Source organism: Gopherus flavomarginatus, chromosome 9 (assembly GCF_025201925.1).
Source record: "Gopherus flavomarginatus isolate rGopFla2 chromosome 9, rGopFla2.mat.asm, whole genome shotgun sequence".
Taxonomy (NCBI): domain Eukaryota; kingdom Metazoa; phylum Chordata; order Testudines; family Testudinidae; genus Gopherus; species Gopherus flavomarginatus.
The window spans coordinates 73,114,882-73,130,022 of NC_066625.1; the positions used below are offsets into that span (position 1 = coordinate 73,114,882).

Below are 15,141 nucleotides of genomic sequence, written 5' to 3' on the forward strand. Positions count from 1 at the left end.
TTGTAGATGAGACTAGGATGAACAGATAAAGGGAGTGACACAGAGAGAAGAATGTGCAAGGTGCAGTGGGAGGCAACAGGTTATGGGCAGAACTTTAAGAATGAGAAGGCATTTGAATTCTATGTGGAAAAAGAGGAAGTGGTAAAGATATCTGGCAGGAGAGTGACACAGCACTATAATGACTTTGATTGCTTCATAGTTATTTTTGTTGGTCCTTTTTGACCCAAGCAGCCAGGCAAAGTTCAGGGCCCTAGGTATATTCCTGTCGGATGTAGAAATTGATGGAGTCTGTTACTTTCTTTGATGTAATCTTGTTTATTTACAAAGAATGTACATGTGCTTAAATCCAGCTTTTCTGAATGCAGGAGGAACCCAGAACAAAGGGAATTTACAGCAACAAGCCTCTTTAGACAACAGACCCAAAAGCTCGCTCTATAGCTTCTTCCAGGGTCACACTGTGTTCACTGGCTACTGATTGGCTTTCTTGGTTTTTGCCTCTGCCTCTCCCTGTTCTGTCTGTTCTCAGTTTCTGTGTGTTCCACCTTCCGTCACCCCCCTCAAAACACTATGCCACAAAATGCCTCCACCCCCTTGCTTCAAAATCTCCTGGATAGGTTCACAACCTCTTTTGCTTATACAGGAATTTGTGATGGACTTATCCTTATAGTTATGATAACTGAAGGAGATGTTCACACCTGTCAGTCTCAGCGAGGTTTTAATTTGACCTGTAACAAGGTTTCAGCCTGCTCATAACATGGTTATTAATCATTTGTATTGTCCCATTGGCACCCAGGAGCTCCAGTCATGGATCAAGGCCTCACTGTGCTAGGTACTGTACACACATTGAATAAAAAGCTGATCCCTGTCTGAAAGAGTTTATAAGCTATGTACTGAGGTTTTCCTGTTCGAGGAAATGGTCCATGTGAGGATTAGAATGCTGTCCCTAATGTTTTCCTGACCCCCACCTCTTCCTGTATGTGTGAGAGAGAGTTAAACCTCAAAACCAAACACCTCATTCATCATTTCTCAAGTAATAAAAGGAAAATGTAAATAAAAATTCAGAAAGGTCTACAATTCATTTTTCCTTTCAGTTCAGAGGAACTGAAAACAGATGGAACTCTTAAAAAAAACTCTTTCTTCTACAATGAGAAATCATGAAAACTATGTCTTAAGTATTTTATTTAGCAAAATGGATTAAAACAATGATCCAAGATCTAATGCTGTATCAGGCAAAATAATGGAGAAAACTAAAGAGAATTTTGCCCATTTCTATGTGGGGCTGGGAAGGAGTTTTTCCCTCAGAACCAGATTGGACAAGATGGGATGGAGTTTTTTGCCTTCTCCACGGCAAGTCTGGGAGTATGGACATCATTACCTAATGTTGCAACACACTATGTAAAACTTGTGGTGGATGTCCTGTGAAGCCACACAATATGGAAGAGATATGATTATCAGTTCAAATGAACTGGAAAAGGATTTAAAGGAAAGCATCCATTATGGGAGCTGAATAGAGGACTGAGATGGAAATAGGAGACAGACTTGTTGAAAGTCTCTGGGTAAGGATAAAAGGGGTAAAAAACAAGGGTGATCTCATGGTAGGGGTCTACTACAGACGTCCTAACCAGGAAGAAGAGGAAGATGAGCCTTTTTTTAAACAGCTAACAAAATCATCCAAAGCACAGGACTTGGTGGTGATGCGGGACTTCAGCTACCCAGACATTTGTTGGGAAAATAACACAGCAGGGCACAGATTATCCAATAAATTCTTGGAATGTACTGGAGACAATTTTTTATTTCAGAAGGTGAAGACACCTACCAGTGGAGAGGCTGTTCTAGATTTGATTTTGACAAATAGGGAGGAACTGGCTGAGAATTTGAAAGTGGAAGGCAGCTTGCATGAAAGTGATCATGAAATGACAGAGTTCATGATTCAAGGAACGGTAGAAGGGAGAACAGCAAAATAAAGACAATGGATTTCAAGAAGGCAGACTTTAGCAAACTCAGGGAGTTGGTAAGTAAGATCCCATGGGAGGCACATCTAAGGAGAAAAACAATAGAAGACAGTTGGCAGTTTTCAAAGAGACATTATTAAGGGCACAAGAGCAAACAATTCCCACTGCACAGGAAAGATAGGAAGTATGGCAAGAGACCACCTGGCTTAACCAGGAGATCTTCAATTATCTAAAAATGGGGGGGGGAACCTATGGAAAAGTGGAAACTAGGTCAAATTACCAAGGTTGAATATAAACAAATATCACAAGCATGCACGGGCAACCTTAATTCTAGCATTTCCTAAATTTTGAGTACTTAACCTTTGAACCTTAATAATGTTCTTCTAATGTCACTTTTTGTGTTTATTAGAATTAAAGTCAATGTTCTAGACTGTTCATATGAATCTTTAAAAGAAAATTTTAAAAGGACTTTGAGACAACAGAAGCACAATGAGCAAAATTACAATGAAACTAAAAAAATAAGAGTTAAAGAATTTCTACAGTCCCAAATTCTCCTATCATTTTACACAACCAAATCTAATTAAAATCATCAGGTATATGGATTATGAGAAAGAGTGAAACTTAAAACTGAATCAAAATAAGAAATTCCTCTGTGAAATCTCTTTATCTTATAGGAAAAAAACATTTTGATGGTTCAATTGCATAGCCCCATAGTTTGCAAATGCAAAAGAATTGGATTGAATATTGGTGAGATGATCTAAAAGTCAAAAATAAATTCACCATCTTTAAAATCTGTTTCTTACCTGCCATCAATGAGTACTTCAGCCTGTCGATTGTTCACCTGGTTATCACTCTTATGGCGAAACTGCAATATTAAGGACATAAAAATACTAGTTAGTTTTTTGTTATCAAAAGTAAACATAAGGACCTGATTAAACAAGGAAATTAAGCATAAAGATAACTTTAAGCAAGCAAGCAGTCTCTATGCATGAAATCCATTGACTTCAATGGGACCTGAATGTCACACATTGATTTTACATAATTTTCATGACACTTCAATAAACTCTTTAGTGTTTACCAATTCATTTTTTAAAAAATAGTATTCATTTGCCCCACAATATCTTAATTAACACATGCAATATTCTATGCATTTAATTTTAAAAAAGCAAGACATTGCCTATAAAAGTATTTATTGACTGTTAATAACTAAATAAGTATACATTAAATCATAGACATTAGAGATAGAAAATTGCTTTGCTAGTCCATAACATTGCCAATGAAAAACAAGTTTTCTACTGCTTTGTCCAGTCCAGTTTTATATGCCTAGAGAAAGGGCTTCTTCTGCCTTTCTTTGGTAAACTATCCCATAGCCTAAAAGAGACACTTTCACTGGAAGAATTTTTTATAAATAACTTTTCCTTTTTATTCCACACAAAAATTCTTCTCTTATTTTCATGTCAGTATTCCAAATTATACCACCCTGATACCATTCTAAATCATTTCTATTCATTCTTGGTGTCCTTACAAATATTTATGAATTATTATGTACCATTCCCACTTAATAGTTGCTTAACTAGTTTTACATATTTAGCTCATATAATCTCTCTTCATAAATCTATCCATTCAGCCGCAGCTATTTTTGTTGCTCTTTTCCCAACTCTCTGAAATTTATCTATATCTTTCCAAGAGGTGACCAAACACTGAGAGCAGTCTTTCTGTTGCACATCCACAAGACCCACTAGAAAAGTACTACCATGTCCTAGCACTATGATCCCTAGCCCAAAATTGCTTTGGTCCTTTTTCCCCCATATTTTATTTTAAATTCATAGCTAATACCATGTCCACGCCTCCTCTTTCTATAAGTCCTTTTCAGAATTAATATTTTCGAGGTACCTCCTTCCCCACTGAACATAGGTATTTTGGATATTTTTTCCCTATGTATTGTAGTTTCAATTTTCCCCAAATTGGATTTCATTTTTTGTTTTTTCCTATCTTTTTTCCTAGCCTCTCTCAGGGTTTTTTTTTTTTTTTTGTATTATTTGTTTGCAACTCCTTCCAATTTAGTACCAAACTGCATTTAAATTCATTAATATGCATTTTTATTTCACTTCAAGTTGACTGATGGCAATGTTCAGTAAGACTAAATCTAACCTCAGTCCCATGGAAATCCACCTAAATATCTCCATCACCTCAATACACTGGTGGTTATCCTTAGTGAACTGTTTGCAGTCCTTCAGCCAGTTTTCAGCCCTTGTAAAAATCCAAAAAATCCAGATAAATTTCCCTCATCCACATTAATTTACTGCACTATATCCCTAATTTACTGCACTATGTCCCTAATTCAGTCCTGGTGGCGGGCTTTTTGCTATCCAGCAAGACCTATCAAACCCAGGCCGAGCATTCCTGATCCTCTGCATTCAGCCATGCAGTAGCCATGCTGTCAGGTGCAATGCCACCAGGTTCAGGTGCAGAAGACTGCTGAGGTTCTGGGACAGTGGGTCTGGCCGCAGAGGCAGTCACACTAGGGTGGCTACTGAAAGGTCCCCAGCAGTGTGCCAAACCAGTGTTGGTGAAGCCACTTGGCGGCTATCAGGACAACCTTCACCCTGTCCTGTTTGATCTTCATGAGGACTCTTTGGATCACCGGCACTGGCAAGAAGGCATACATCAGGTTTCCCGACCATGGGAGCAGGAAAGCATCTGATAGGGAACCACTGTCCATCCCCTGGAATGAACAGAACACATGGCATTTCCTGTTCTGACAGGACGCAAAGAAGTCCACCTTGGGAGTTCCTCACTTCTGGAAGATAATACTTGACCATCTCTAGATGGAGCGACTACTCATGGCAAGATGAGAAGGTCCTGCTGAGGTGATCTGCCAAGACTTGATGGTTCTAGGCAGGTGTGCAGCTATCAGATGAATGGCATGTCACACACAAAAATCCCAAAGGCGGAGAGCTTCCTGACAAAGGGCCAAAGACCGGTACCACCCTGCCTATTGATGTAATACATCTTGGCGGTATTGTCCAGAAAGACCTGCACCACCTTGCCCTTTAGGTGGGGCAAGAAAGCCTGGCAGCCAGAAGAACCACTCTGAGCTTCCTGACGTTGATGTGGAGGGCCGGATCATCCCACAACCAGTGTCCCTGAGTGCTCAGCTAACCCAGGTGAGCTCCCCAGCCCAGGTCCAAAGCATTGGAGACCAGGGTCAGCGATGGGGACAGGGTCCCAAAGGGAACTCCCTCCATCAATGACCTGAGGTACAACCACCAATCCAGGGATGACCAGATGTGGACTGGCACCCTGACTACCCAGTCTAAGTTGTGCCACCATTTTTTCTGTGGTGCTCCAGTCAGTGCCTAAGATGGAAACCATGGATTTGGTGTTTGTTATTACCACTTCAAGCCAGCACCTCCAGCTAGTTCCAGCACCACTGAACACACCTTGCAGAACTGGGGCTGGCAGGTGTTACTTAAGAGCATTTTAGTCTGATTCTGAGGGAACAACCAGCTCAGTTACAGAAAAATATAAAACTTTACTGATGTCAATCAGTAAGCCTATTTGCTGAAGTAAGTGCTACTCAGTGTCAATAAGGGTTGCAGAATCTAGCCCAACATTTTTGATTTTCAACTCTTTGGCTACAGTAGGCTCTTTCCATTTCTAAGACACATATGCTCAATACTTATTTTATTAAAAAATCATTTTTGGCCCAACATTCAATCATCATTACATTTTATAACTTTCTTTGAAGATGAAACATGTAAAATGACTTATTTTTGAGAAACCACTTGTTACAGCATGTATTTTTATTCAAGAAAAAAAACTTAGTTGCTGTCAATGGTTTTGTTAATGTCACACATTAAAGAAATCCAAAGCAACTCTGGCTTTTTACCAGATACTTTAAATGTAATAGTACATTTATGTAAACATGGTTCTTCTAAACAACAATAGCACAAATTGTCCCAAAATTATTTTACCTCTAGTTTGGCTGAAAACTTTTTTATGTAATTCAAAAATTTTTATTTATTTGTTATTTTTATTATTTGTTATTTTGTATGGTTTTATATGGTCTATTTTTTCTCAGTATGAAGCAAGTTCCATTTATATTACTAAAGTTTAAAGAGAACCTTGAACTGAAGACTAAGCATTGTGACTGCCAGATCAGGTGAAAGTTCTTTTGGTAAAGTGTTGTTAACTGTGGTTGTTTAGAAACAGGAGTGGTTTAGAAAAAGCAAGCAAATTCCATGGATACCAAAGACATCACTGCTTTTAAAATTTTTAGAATTTGTATATTGTTCCCACTGAGCAGGGGTGATGATGGTGGTACGTTCCCACTAACCCATCTGAGCTGGCTTCCTTTCATGCTCAGTGGGCAGCCTCCTTCAAAAGTTCTCCACAGTCAGATAAAGCACAGTAGAGAGGACACCAGGCTAGCTGCTTTGCTTTTTATTTTAATTTTACTTTCAACATACTTTAATTTCTTATACTAATGTGAGCTGAGATTTCCAGAGGCACTCAAGGTAATTCTTTGGGAAATTCAATGGGATTTGGGCATTTTACAAAGGAATTAGGCTCCTTTGTAAATCCCAGCCATACATTTTTAATAGAAGGATAAAGGAGAACTCTATGGGTGGACGTGGAGAGGTGGGCAGAGACAATTGTTCATAGATTTTTAATGCCAGAAGGCACAATTATGATAATTTAATCTCACCTCCTGCATAATTCAGGCAATAAAATTTCACCCACTGATGATTCACTCTCTGATGATTCACCCACTCATGATTTCTACTTGAGCTGGAGCATTTCTTCTGTCTACACCATCGCTTTTCGTCGTTAAAACTTTTATCGTTCAAGGGGGTGTTTTTTCACTTCCCTGAGCGACAAAAGTTTTAATGATGAAAGTGCCAGTGTAGACAAAGCCTCAGTGACAAAGGGTATGTCTACACTGCAAAGAAAACCCATAGCACTGAGGCTATGTCTATACTACTGCGGTAAGTCGACCTACTCTAAGCAACTCCAGCTACATGAATAACATAGCTGGAGTCAACGTGCCTTGGATCAAGAGACCATGGGGTCTACACTGCGGGGGGGTCAACAAAAGAAACTCTCCCATCGACTTACCTTACTCTTCCCGTTCGGGGTAGAACACAGAGGTCAACTGGAGAGCAATTTGCTGTCGACTTGGTGGGTCTTCACTAGACCCACTAAATCAACTGCCACTGGATAGATCTCAGAGCGTCGATGCCAGCTGTAGTGCAGATGTAGCCTGACTCTCAGAGCCTGGGTCAATTGACTTAGACTCACAGGGCTTAGGCTCTGGGGCTAAAAATATCAGTGTAGATGTTTGGGTTTGGTCTACAGCCTAGGCCCTGAGACCCTCCACTTTTGTTGGCTCCAGCCCGAGCCTGAACAACTACACTGCTACGTTTAGCTTCACAGTTGACCCAGACTCTCAGACTTGGCACTGTGGCTTTTTCTTCACAGACATGCAAAGGAGGCCACAACATCCCTTGGTAACTTCTTCCAATGACTGATTTCCCTCACTGTTAAAGTGCACCATATTTTTAGTCTAAATTTGTCTAGTATCAACTTCCATAGAATGCCTTTGTGTGGTATATCTACTAACAAATCTTAATCACCTTTTTAATATGCTAATTAAACAGAGCTTCTTAAATCTCTAACTCTGGGAAAGGTTTTCCAGAACCCAAATCATTCTTGTGTCACTTTTCTGAACCCATTCCAATTTTTGGAAGTGTGGACACCAGAAAAATAAATATCTATGTTAAATATATCAAAGGAGAATGAAGAATTACTGACTGAAAGCTTCAGGATTAAGCTAGCAAATTGACAGAGAATAAAAGGATGGGGAAACCTGGCTGCGGCAGAAGGTTGGCTTTGTCAGAATAAACTGAAATGTCTAAATTTGTGCTGGTGAGTAGTAGTGTGAAAGTTTATGAGAAACTTTGAGGGAAGAGAGCTACCATTATAAATTAGAGGTATACACATACATTTTCTTGGAGAGAGACAAAGCAAACCTAAGTTGAAAAAGAGGGCACACAAAATATGTATCTGGACTTGAGCTCATCAAAAGCAGTTTGTGACAATTTTTATTACTACAAATTAAACTTGATCAAGGATTTATCTTTCAGCATCCCTCATCTTTCTAGCAGAGTGGTGGTAGTGGTGGTATTTCCTTTTTTTTTCGTTTTCCCCCCCTTTTTCAAACACTTTTTCTGGCTAATCACCATAGGTATTTGATACTTCAGTTGTTTAATGAAAAGCAGTCCTGATTTTTCTCAATAATTTTTGAGAGTTTGTATTCACCCTGGTTTCAAGATTTAATATTCATGTGGAACAGATGAAGTTGCTCATCCGTTTTAGTGTTCAAGTTTACAGTACCTCAGCTCTTCTGACTCATTTCAACATGATTTATTTTTATAGATATTAAAGTTCACAAGCTGGATTTTGTTTTGCTTTGGCCGTAAATTTTAAATCTATAGTCAGTAATTTTTCTGATCACTATAAGATTTGTTCTGCTGTTTCTTTGGTACTGTTAAGAACAGCTTATGTGAGAGAGCCAATGTAGTGTAGTGGTCTATGAGTGAGAAGCCTATCATCTGTTCGCAGCTTTGTCACCATTTCTCTTGTGTGATCTTGGATAAACCACTTGAAATCCATGCTTCTTAATTTATCCATCTGTAAAATTAGTATACCACCTCTCTACTGCATAGGGCATTGAAGAGACTTAATATCTGCAAATGACTTTGTGAACCTTGAGTATAGATACATATACTTTTACTCAAGGTTCTCAAAGTCATTTGCAAATATTAAGTTTATATATATATATGTAAATAAAAGTGCAAAGTATTTTTGTACTTAATCTTATCTGATATTTTTTGCTTTCTTTTCTATTGTAAAACATACTCCCCCTCCTTATACAGAAGATGAGACAGGTAACACCACTTTAATTAGGCAATTCTCTTAATCCATTATAGATTATTTCTTTTGCTTGTCATTTTCCACAGTATTCACAAGAGCATAAGGAAATAAAGCTAACTGGTTGCAGATTGAAAACACTTTGGTTACACTGTCCATATGCTAATTTGGAGAGCTTTATGTGTGGTTACAGAGATTATTTGATGCAGGTCAAACTTAATTAGTCTAACAATCTTATCAGGACCAGTACAGTCTTCTACATTTTGTTAAATAGTTATCAACTGTGTTTTAAATCCTGAGAGACTATCCTGTGCAGCTAACATGTTCTAATCCTATGGAAATTAACAACAAAATACATGCCAAGCTGTCCCCCAGAAGTTCTCTTCTCTCTGTTCTCTCACTTTTTCAGCTTTTGTATCTCCCTCACAAATTTTTCGCTGCAAAAAGACTGTAGTGTCATGTGGCTGTGTCACTCAAACACCTATTTAACTGATCCTTGGCCTACAGGTGTCTCAGAGAGACAAGGTGGGTAATGTAATATCTTTTATTGGATCAACTTCTGTTGGTGAGAGAAACACACTTTCGAACTTACACAGAGCTCTTCTTCAGCTCTGAGAAATGTACTCAAGAGTGTCACCGCTAAATACAAGATGAAACAGATTTTTAGCGTTAAGTAGTTAATATATATTTTAAAGGGACCATGCAAGGTGAAGGGGCCTGTTAACCGAAGATAACAGAATTACTCACGAACTTGCAGATGCTATGATGGCTCATGGTGCCTTGCTCAGTTTTCATTCAAAGATCTTGGTATCAACCAAATTCTTTTAATTTAAAATCCAAGACTGAGCTTATGATGCTTGTGCTCTCCCAGTAAAATGTTGTTTCATCCCTGATTTTCCTCTCTCTTTAAATCTGTTTTTGTTTTTCCTGACTTCAAAGCTTGTAATCCTTGGAGTCATCTGAGTCTGATTAACATGAGCCTCAAAAAAAAGAAAATAAAGTTCTGACTGTGAAACTGTCTTGTACCATCTCACTGGGATACAAAGATTCTTAATCATGCCTGTATCACGTTCTAACTGAACTATTCCCAATAAATCATGTATCACTCTCTTTTCTCACTTCCCTCAAGAGTAAGCTTCTTTTGTACCACTCAGCTGTTGAGATGTCAGAAACTTACTCCTTATCTGAGAGAATTTCCCTGGTCTCCAGTGAAACATCAGTGTCTTTAAAATTATTTTGCTTACACTGAAGTCATTGCCATGTTCTTTTATTTATACACTACTTTGGAGAGCTTATTAGCTCATACTTCCCAAGGCAAATCCAACTTTCCATTTTCAGTAAAAATTAGTGCTTGATCTCAGCTAGGATTAGTAGCCTTAAATCCCCATAATATGAAATAGAATGAACTACCTTTCTAGGGTTGTATTCTCAGGGTACATCTATACTATGATAAAAGATCTGCAGCATGGCTGCGGCTGGCACAGGTCAACTGACTCTGACTTGGGCTACAGGGCTATAAAATTACAGTGTAGACTTTTGGTTTCTGGGGGTACGTCTACACTGCAATTAGACATGCACAGCTGGCCCGTGCTAGCTGACTTGGGCTTGTGGGGCTTGGGCTGTAGGACTGTTTAATTGCAGTGTAGACGTCCAGGCTCACGGTGAAGTCCATGCTCTAGAACCCTGAGAGGTGGGAGGGTCCCAAAGCTTGACGGAGGAGGGTCCAGAGCTTGAGCTGCAACCCACGTCAGAACATCTACACTGCAAAATTAAACAGCCTCATAGCTCAAGCCCCGCGAGCCTGAGTATCTGGCACGGGCCAGCCATGGGTATCCTAATGGCAGTACAGTACAAACATACCCTGAGACCCCACAAGGGGGCAGAGTCTCAGACCCTAGGTTGCAGCCAGTGGGTGGCTGGTGAGGAAGCTGTGTGTGTGTGTGGGGGGGGGTGTCTAGCCCCCAGGTCCTCCCCTTCTGCATAAGGCCCCACCCCTCATCCTTCCATTCTGCCCCCTATCCCCTGCAGGAGCCCAGAGCACCCCCACCATGGTCCCGAGCCCCCTGCCTCCAACCTGAGCCCCAGAGCACTGGAAAGCCAGGGGGCATGGTTCCAGCATCCCAAGTGCTGGACGGGCAGCACAGCCGCAGACCAGCACCAGCCACCATGAGCCCCAGGGCCATGCCAGTTCTCCCCAGCCCCAGCCTAGAAGAGCAGGAAGGAATTGCACCGCAGGAAGGGGTGTGGGGGTGGAGCGTGGGCAGGGCCATGCCAGGTTGTTTGGGGAGGCACAGTCTCCCCTATCTTATGATACCCACTGCCTATGCTGCAATCTGCGCCTGAATTCTACACTGCTATTTTATAGCCCTGCAGCCTGAGCACTGCAAGCTCGGGTTAGTCGACCCATGGTCTGAGACTCATTGCTGTGGGAGTTTTACTGCCACATAGACATATCCTAAAAAAATCTGAAGAACTGAGAGGTTTTTCTGCTATTGTAGTGAGACTTCTGCCTCACAGATCCATTTCACTGGTCCTTGTCCCTGGCATCATATGTCTACACGATTTTCCATTGTTTTTTCCTGTTTGTGCTTTATCTGATGCAAAATGCTTCACATGGGGTAAAAAAAACTGCACCAAGGTAGAATTAGAATATTTTAGCCATATAAAGATATAAGATAGCTATACATGAGATCTATAACAAAAGTTACATATAAAAGGTCAACTGCATCAGTGTTTTGTTTAACTTGGTTTCATAAAGACACACATGGGTTGTTTTAAAATTGGGGTTAAATATGAATAGTGTATTTCATAGATAAAAGTGAGATGTGATAAGTAAAAACTCCATGCCACTAGTAAAACTCTACATCTTTACTACTCATGCATTTTTTATTCCTTTTTTGTCCGGTTCCACACACACACGCCCACTTACACCCTTTCCAGAGCCCTGAAGTATCATTTCTGGACATGTATGCAATTTTGGCAGTCAGCATTTTGAAAACCAAGGTTTATTTTCATTTATTCTTCCTAGAAGTGATCAAAATAAATGAATAAATATAGATCTCATGCCTTTTTCTTTATTAAGAGGAAATATGCTTTTGTATGCTGTTAGCACATTTCTAAATTAATTTATTTATTGTATCATCTAATGACAGAGGAAAAAGGAGAAGTGTTAATTCATACATGATATCATGAATTTGAGAAAATTACTTTTATGCAGTTAACAAATTCTAAATATAAGTTGACTAAATAACTGCACAAAGGATTAGTGAAAGAAAGAAAAAGTACAGTCCACCACAATTGTTCTACCGCCTCCTTTCAGAATTTTCCCAAGAAAAGTTGTTGGTTTTTATTTTTTTATAAAATTTCATAATGTAAAAAGGGGAAAGAAGGAAAAAGCAGCTTACTCCACTGATTGTCACTAGCCAAATGGCAGTAATACCGATGTGAGGGAAAGTCATGAAATCTATATTTTTACTGCTTCTACTAAAGAGAAATTAAATACAATTTTTAAAATGCCCCAAAATGGCCAATGGTGCAAAAAATGCACACTTGTTAAAAAAAATACATAAGGGACCTTGAAAGGGCAGAAGAGAGCAGGACAAAAAGCTGCAGGGAGGCATGGAAACCTGCCAAAAATACATAATGTGTAAAGTTAAAGAGTTACTACTACCACCCACTGCACTTTTCTAACAGGTAGGGGTATTATCCTCAATATTCTGGCCAAATTCTAAATTGAGGATTACATTTTACCTGCCTACATTCTCTCTGTAATTTTTCTTGGATAATGTATTCTTAACTGTCTGTGCTAAACCATTGGGTAGCATTCCTAGGTGCTGTTTCACATTTCTCTGTGAAAGTGATTGGACTTCATGACTGTTTGCTAAGTGAGTGTAAAAAAGCCATTTATAAGTGCTTTAGGATCATTGAGAGTCACTACATAGATGCATTATGGTTTTTATTGTCATTACTTCATACAAATGTTATATCACATTGCAGAAAAGTGGGAGTTTTGCAGTTGACAAATAAGAGCAGGATCAGTCAGTGTAGCCTCAAATGTTTTACAGTAATAAACATTACAAGACTTTGGCCATTATATGGGATAAGTTAACAAAAGCTTTGAAAACGATTATTTTAAAATAGCATTTTAATATTTATTTTTGGTGTTTATTAATTTTAATCTGTATATACAAGACCTGGGACAAGGATTTACCTCCATCAAACCTATCATCTGTGATTATAACCATTGTAACACTGCGTATAATACTTAATCTGACAGAACAAGTAACAGAGTGGGAAAGGAAGACTTCTAAATCTGTTAAATTGAACAACAACAGCACATCTACCAAAACATATTTTTAGACACTGTGCCTTTTAAGATATAAATATGCTCTAATGCAGGGGTAGGTAACCTATGGCACGGGTGCCGAAGGCGGCACATGAGCTGATTTTCAGTGGCACTCACACTGCCCGGGTCCCGGCCACCAGTCCAGGGGGCTCTGCATTTTAATTTAATTTTAAATGAAGCTTCTTAAACATTTTAAAAGCCTTATTTACTTTACATACAACAATAGTCAAGTTACATATTACAGACTTATAGAAAGAGACCTTCTAAAACATTAAAATGTATTACTGGCACGTGAAACCTTAAATTACAGTGAATAAATGAAGATTCAGCACACCACTTCTGAAAGGTTGACGACCCCTGCTCTAGTGATTGCAAATAAACAAAGCTTCTTTGTGAATACCTGTGCCCCTCCCACACAGTATGGCGCTAGAATCAACAATATGTGAATAATATGCTACATAGCAATGTATGGAACAGTATATGGATGGCTGAAGACTTCATAAAGGTAACTTACTGCAAATACTTACACAGTCATCTGTGACATCTTTGACAGCAGTAATGGTAAATACCACCATTAAAGGCACAATGGTAGTAAACCAAGACAAGGAGGATATTTCTGGGATCAGCTATAAGATAAAGTTCTATTAAATACTTTTAAAAAAATCTTAGTGAAATTTCAGTAACAATATTTCAAAGTAACTAATAATTTTCATAAAAAGTAGTGCTGGAAAATCTGTAACGTTGCCATACAATTAATACACTGGGAAGGTAAAATTGCAGCAAGTGGAATATGGTGTAAGTGAGGAGCCAAGAGGGGATGAGCTGGAAGAAAGAGAAAAAAGAAGAAGAACTAGAGAGAACTATGAGGAAAAGAGATGTGGGAGAGAAAGAATAAGAATGGATAGCACAATAAAGAAAAACGGGGGGAGAGAAAAAGAGAAGCAGAGAAAATGGAAAAAAATAGAAATCAAGGAAACAATGAGAACAGAGATGAATAACTCACACTGACTTCAGTGGGAGGTATTCATAACCTATGAGAGGAGAATAGGGCCAAGTAAAGCAAAAGGCCATGAAACAATACAAAGTGTAAGAAGACAGAGTGTCAACTAAATAACAGTGAGTAAAAACCCAAAATACATTTTGCCAGGTATATGGAACCTTAAAGAATGCAACACAAGAGAGAATATTCAGAAAGAGGAAAAACTCCAAAAAGTGAGACAAGGCGGGTGAGGTAATATCTTTTATTGGACCAACTTCTATTGGTGAGGGAGACATGCTTTCGAGCCACATAGAGCTCTTCTTCAGAGGCTTGTTCTTAAAAGGTCCCAGACCTCAAGAACTCTGTGTGGCTCGACAGCTTGTTTCTTTCACCAATAGAAGTCGGTCCAATAAAAGATATTACTTCACCCACTTGTCTCTCTTAAATCCTGAGACCAACATGGATATAACACCACTGCATACAAAAAGTGAGACAAAACAGAGAAAGTGGATGGTGAACAAATGAGAGCCACAAACAAATGAGAGATTAGAAAAATGCAAGAAAGATTTTTATTTTATTGAGATTTTTAAAAAATATTCTGTGTCAAACCTGTACATTTGACTAGAGTTTCATTTAAATATAAATGTAAAATTCAGATTTATTCAGGTCCAGATTTCAAGTCTCCCAAAAGTTTGGATTTGGGATTCCATTATAGAAAGACTGTAATCATGAAGTACTGACTGGGGATGTGGATTTTAATTTAGACAAGAATTGTTTTCTATATCACCTCACATACCCAAGGCATCCTACAGGGATGATCATTAGGGCTGTTTTACTTATCCAATTAACTTAAGTTTAAAAAGGAACAAACAAACCAGTTCGGGTAAAATAAGAACTAACCTGGGCCTTCACCCATACGTCAAACTGCA

At 38.9% G+C, this 15,141-nt stretch overlaps 1 protein-coding gene across 2 annotated transcripts in view; it reads right to left on the reverse strand.

Annotated features, from left to right (window-relative positions):
- ATP8B4 (ATPase phospholipid transporting 8B4 (putative)) overlaps positions 1–15,141 on the reverse strand; it is a 156,769-nt gene that overhangs the window by 106,688 nt on the left and 34,940 nt on the right. Inside the window, exons 4-6 of one of the 2 annotated variants that reach the window (XM_050966621.1) lie at positions 13,761–13,859; positions 4,552–4,677; positions 2,756–2,817 (exon numbers count right to left, since the gene is read on the reverse strand). In XM_050966621.1, coding sequence (XP_050822578.1) covers positions 2,756–2,817; positions 4,552–4,677; positions 13,761–13,859 — 287 coding nt within the window. The remainder of the gene's footprint in view (positions 1–2,755; positions 2,818–4,551; positions 4,678–13,760; positions 13,860–15,141) is intronic. The other variant, XM_050966622.1, reaches the window with a different exon arrangement.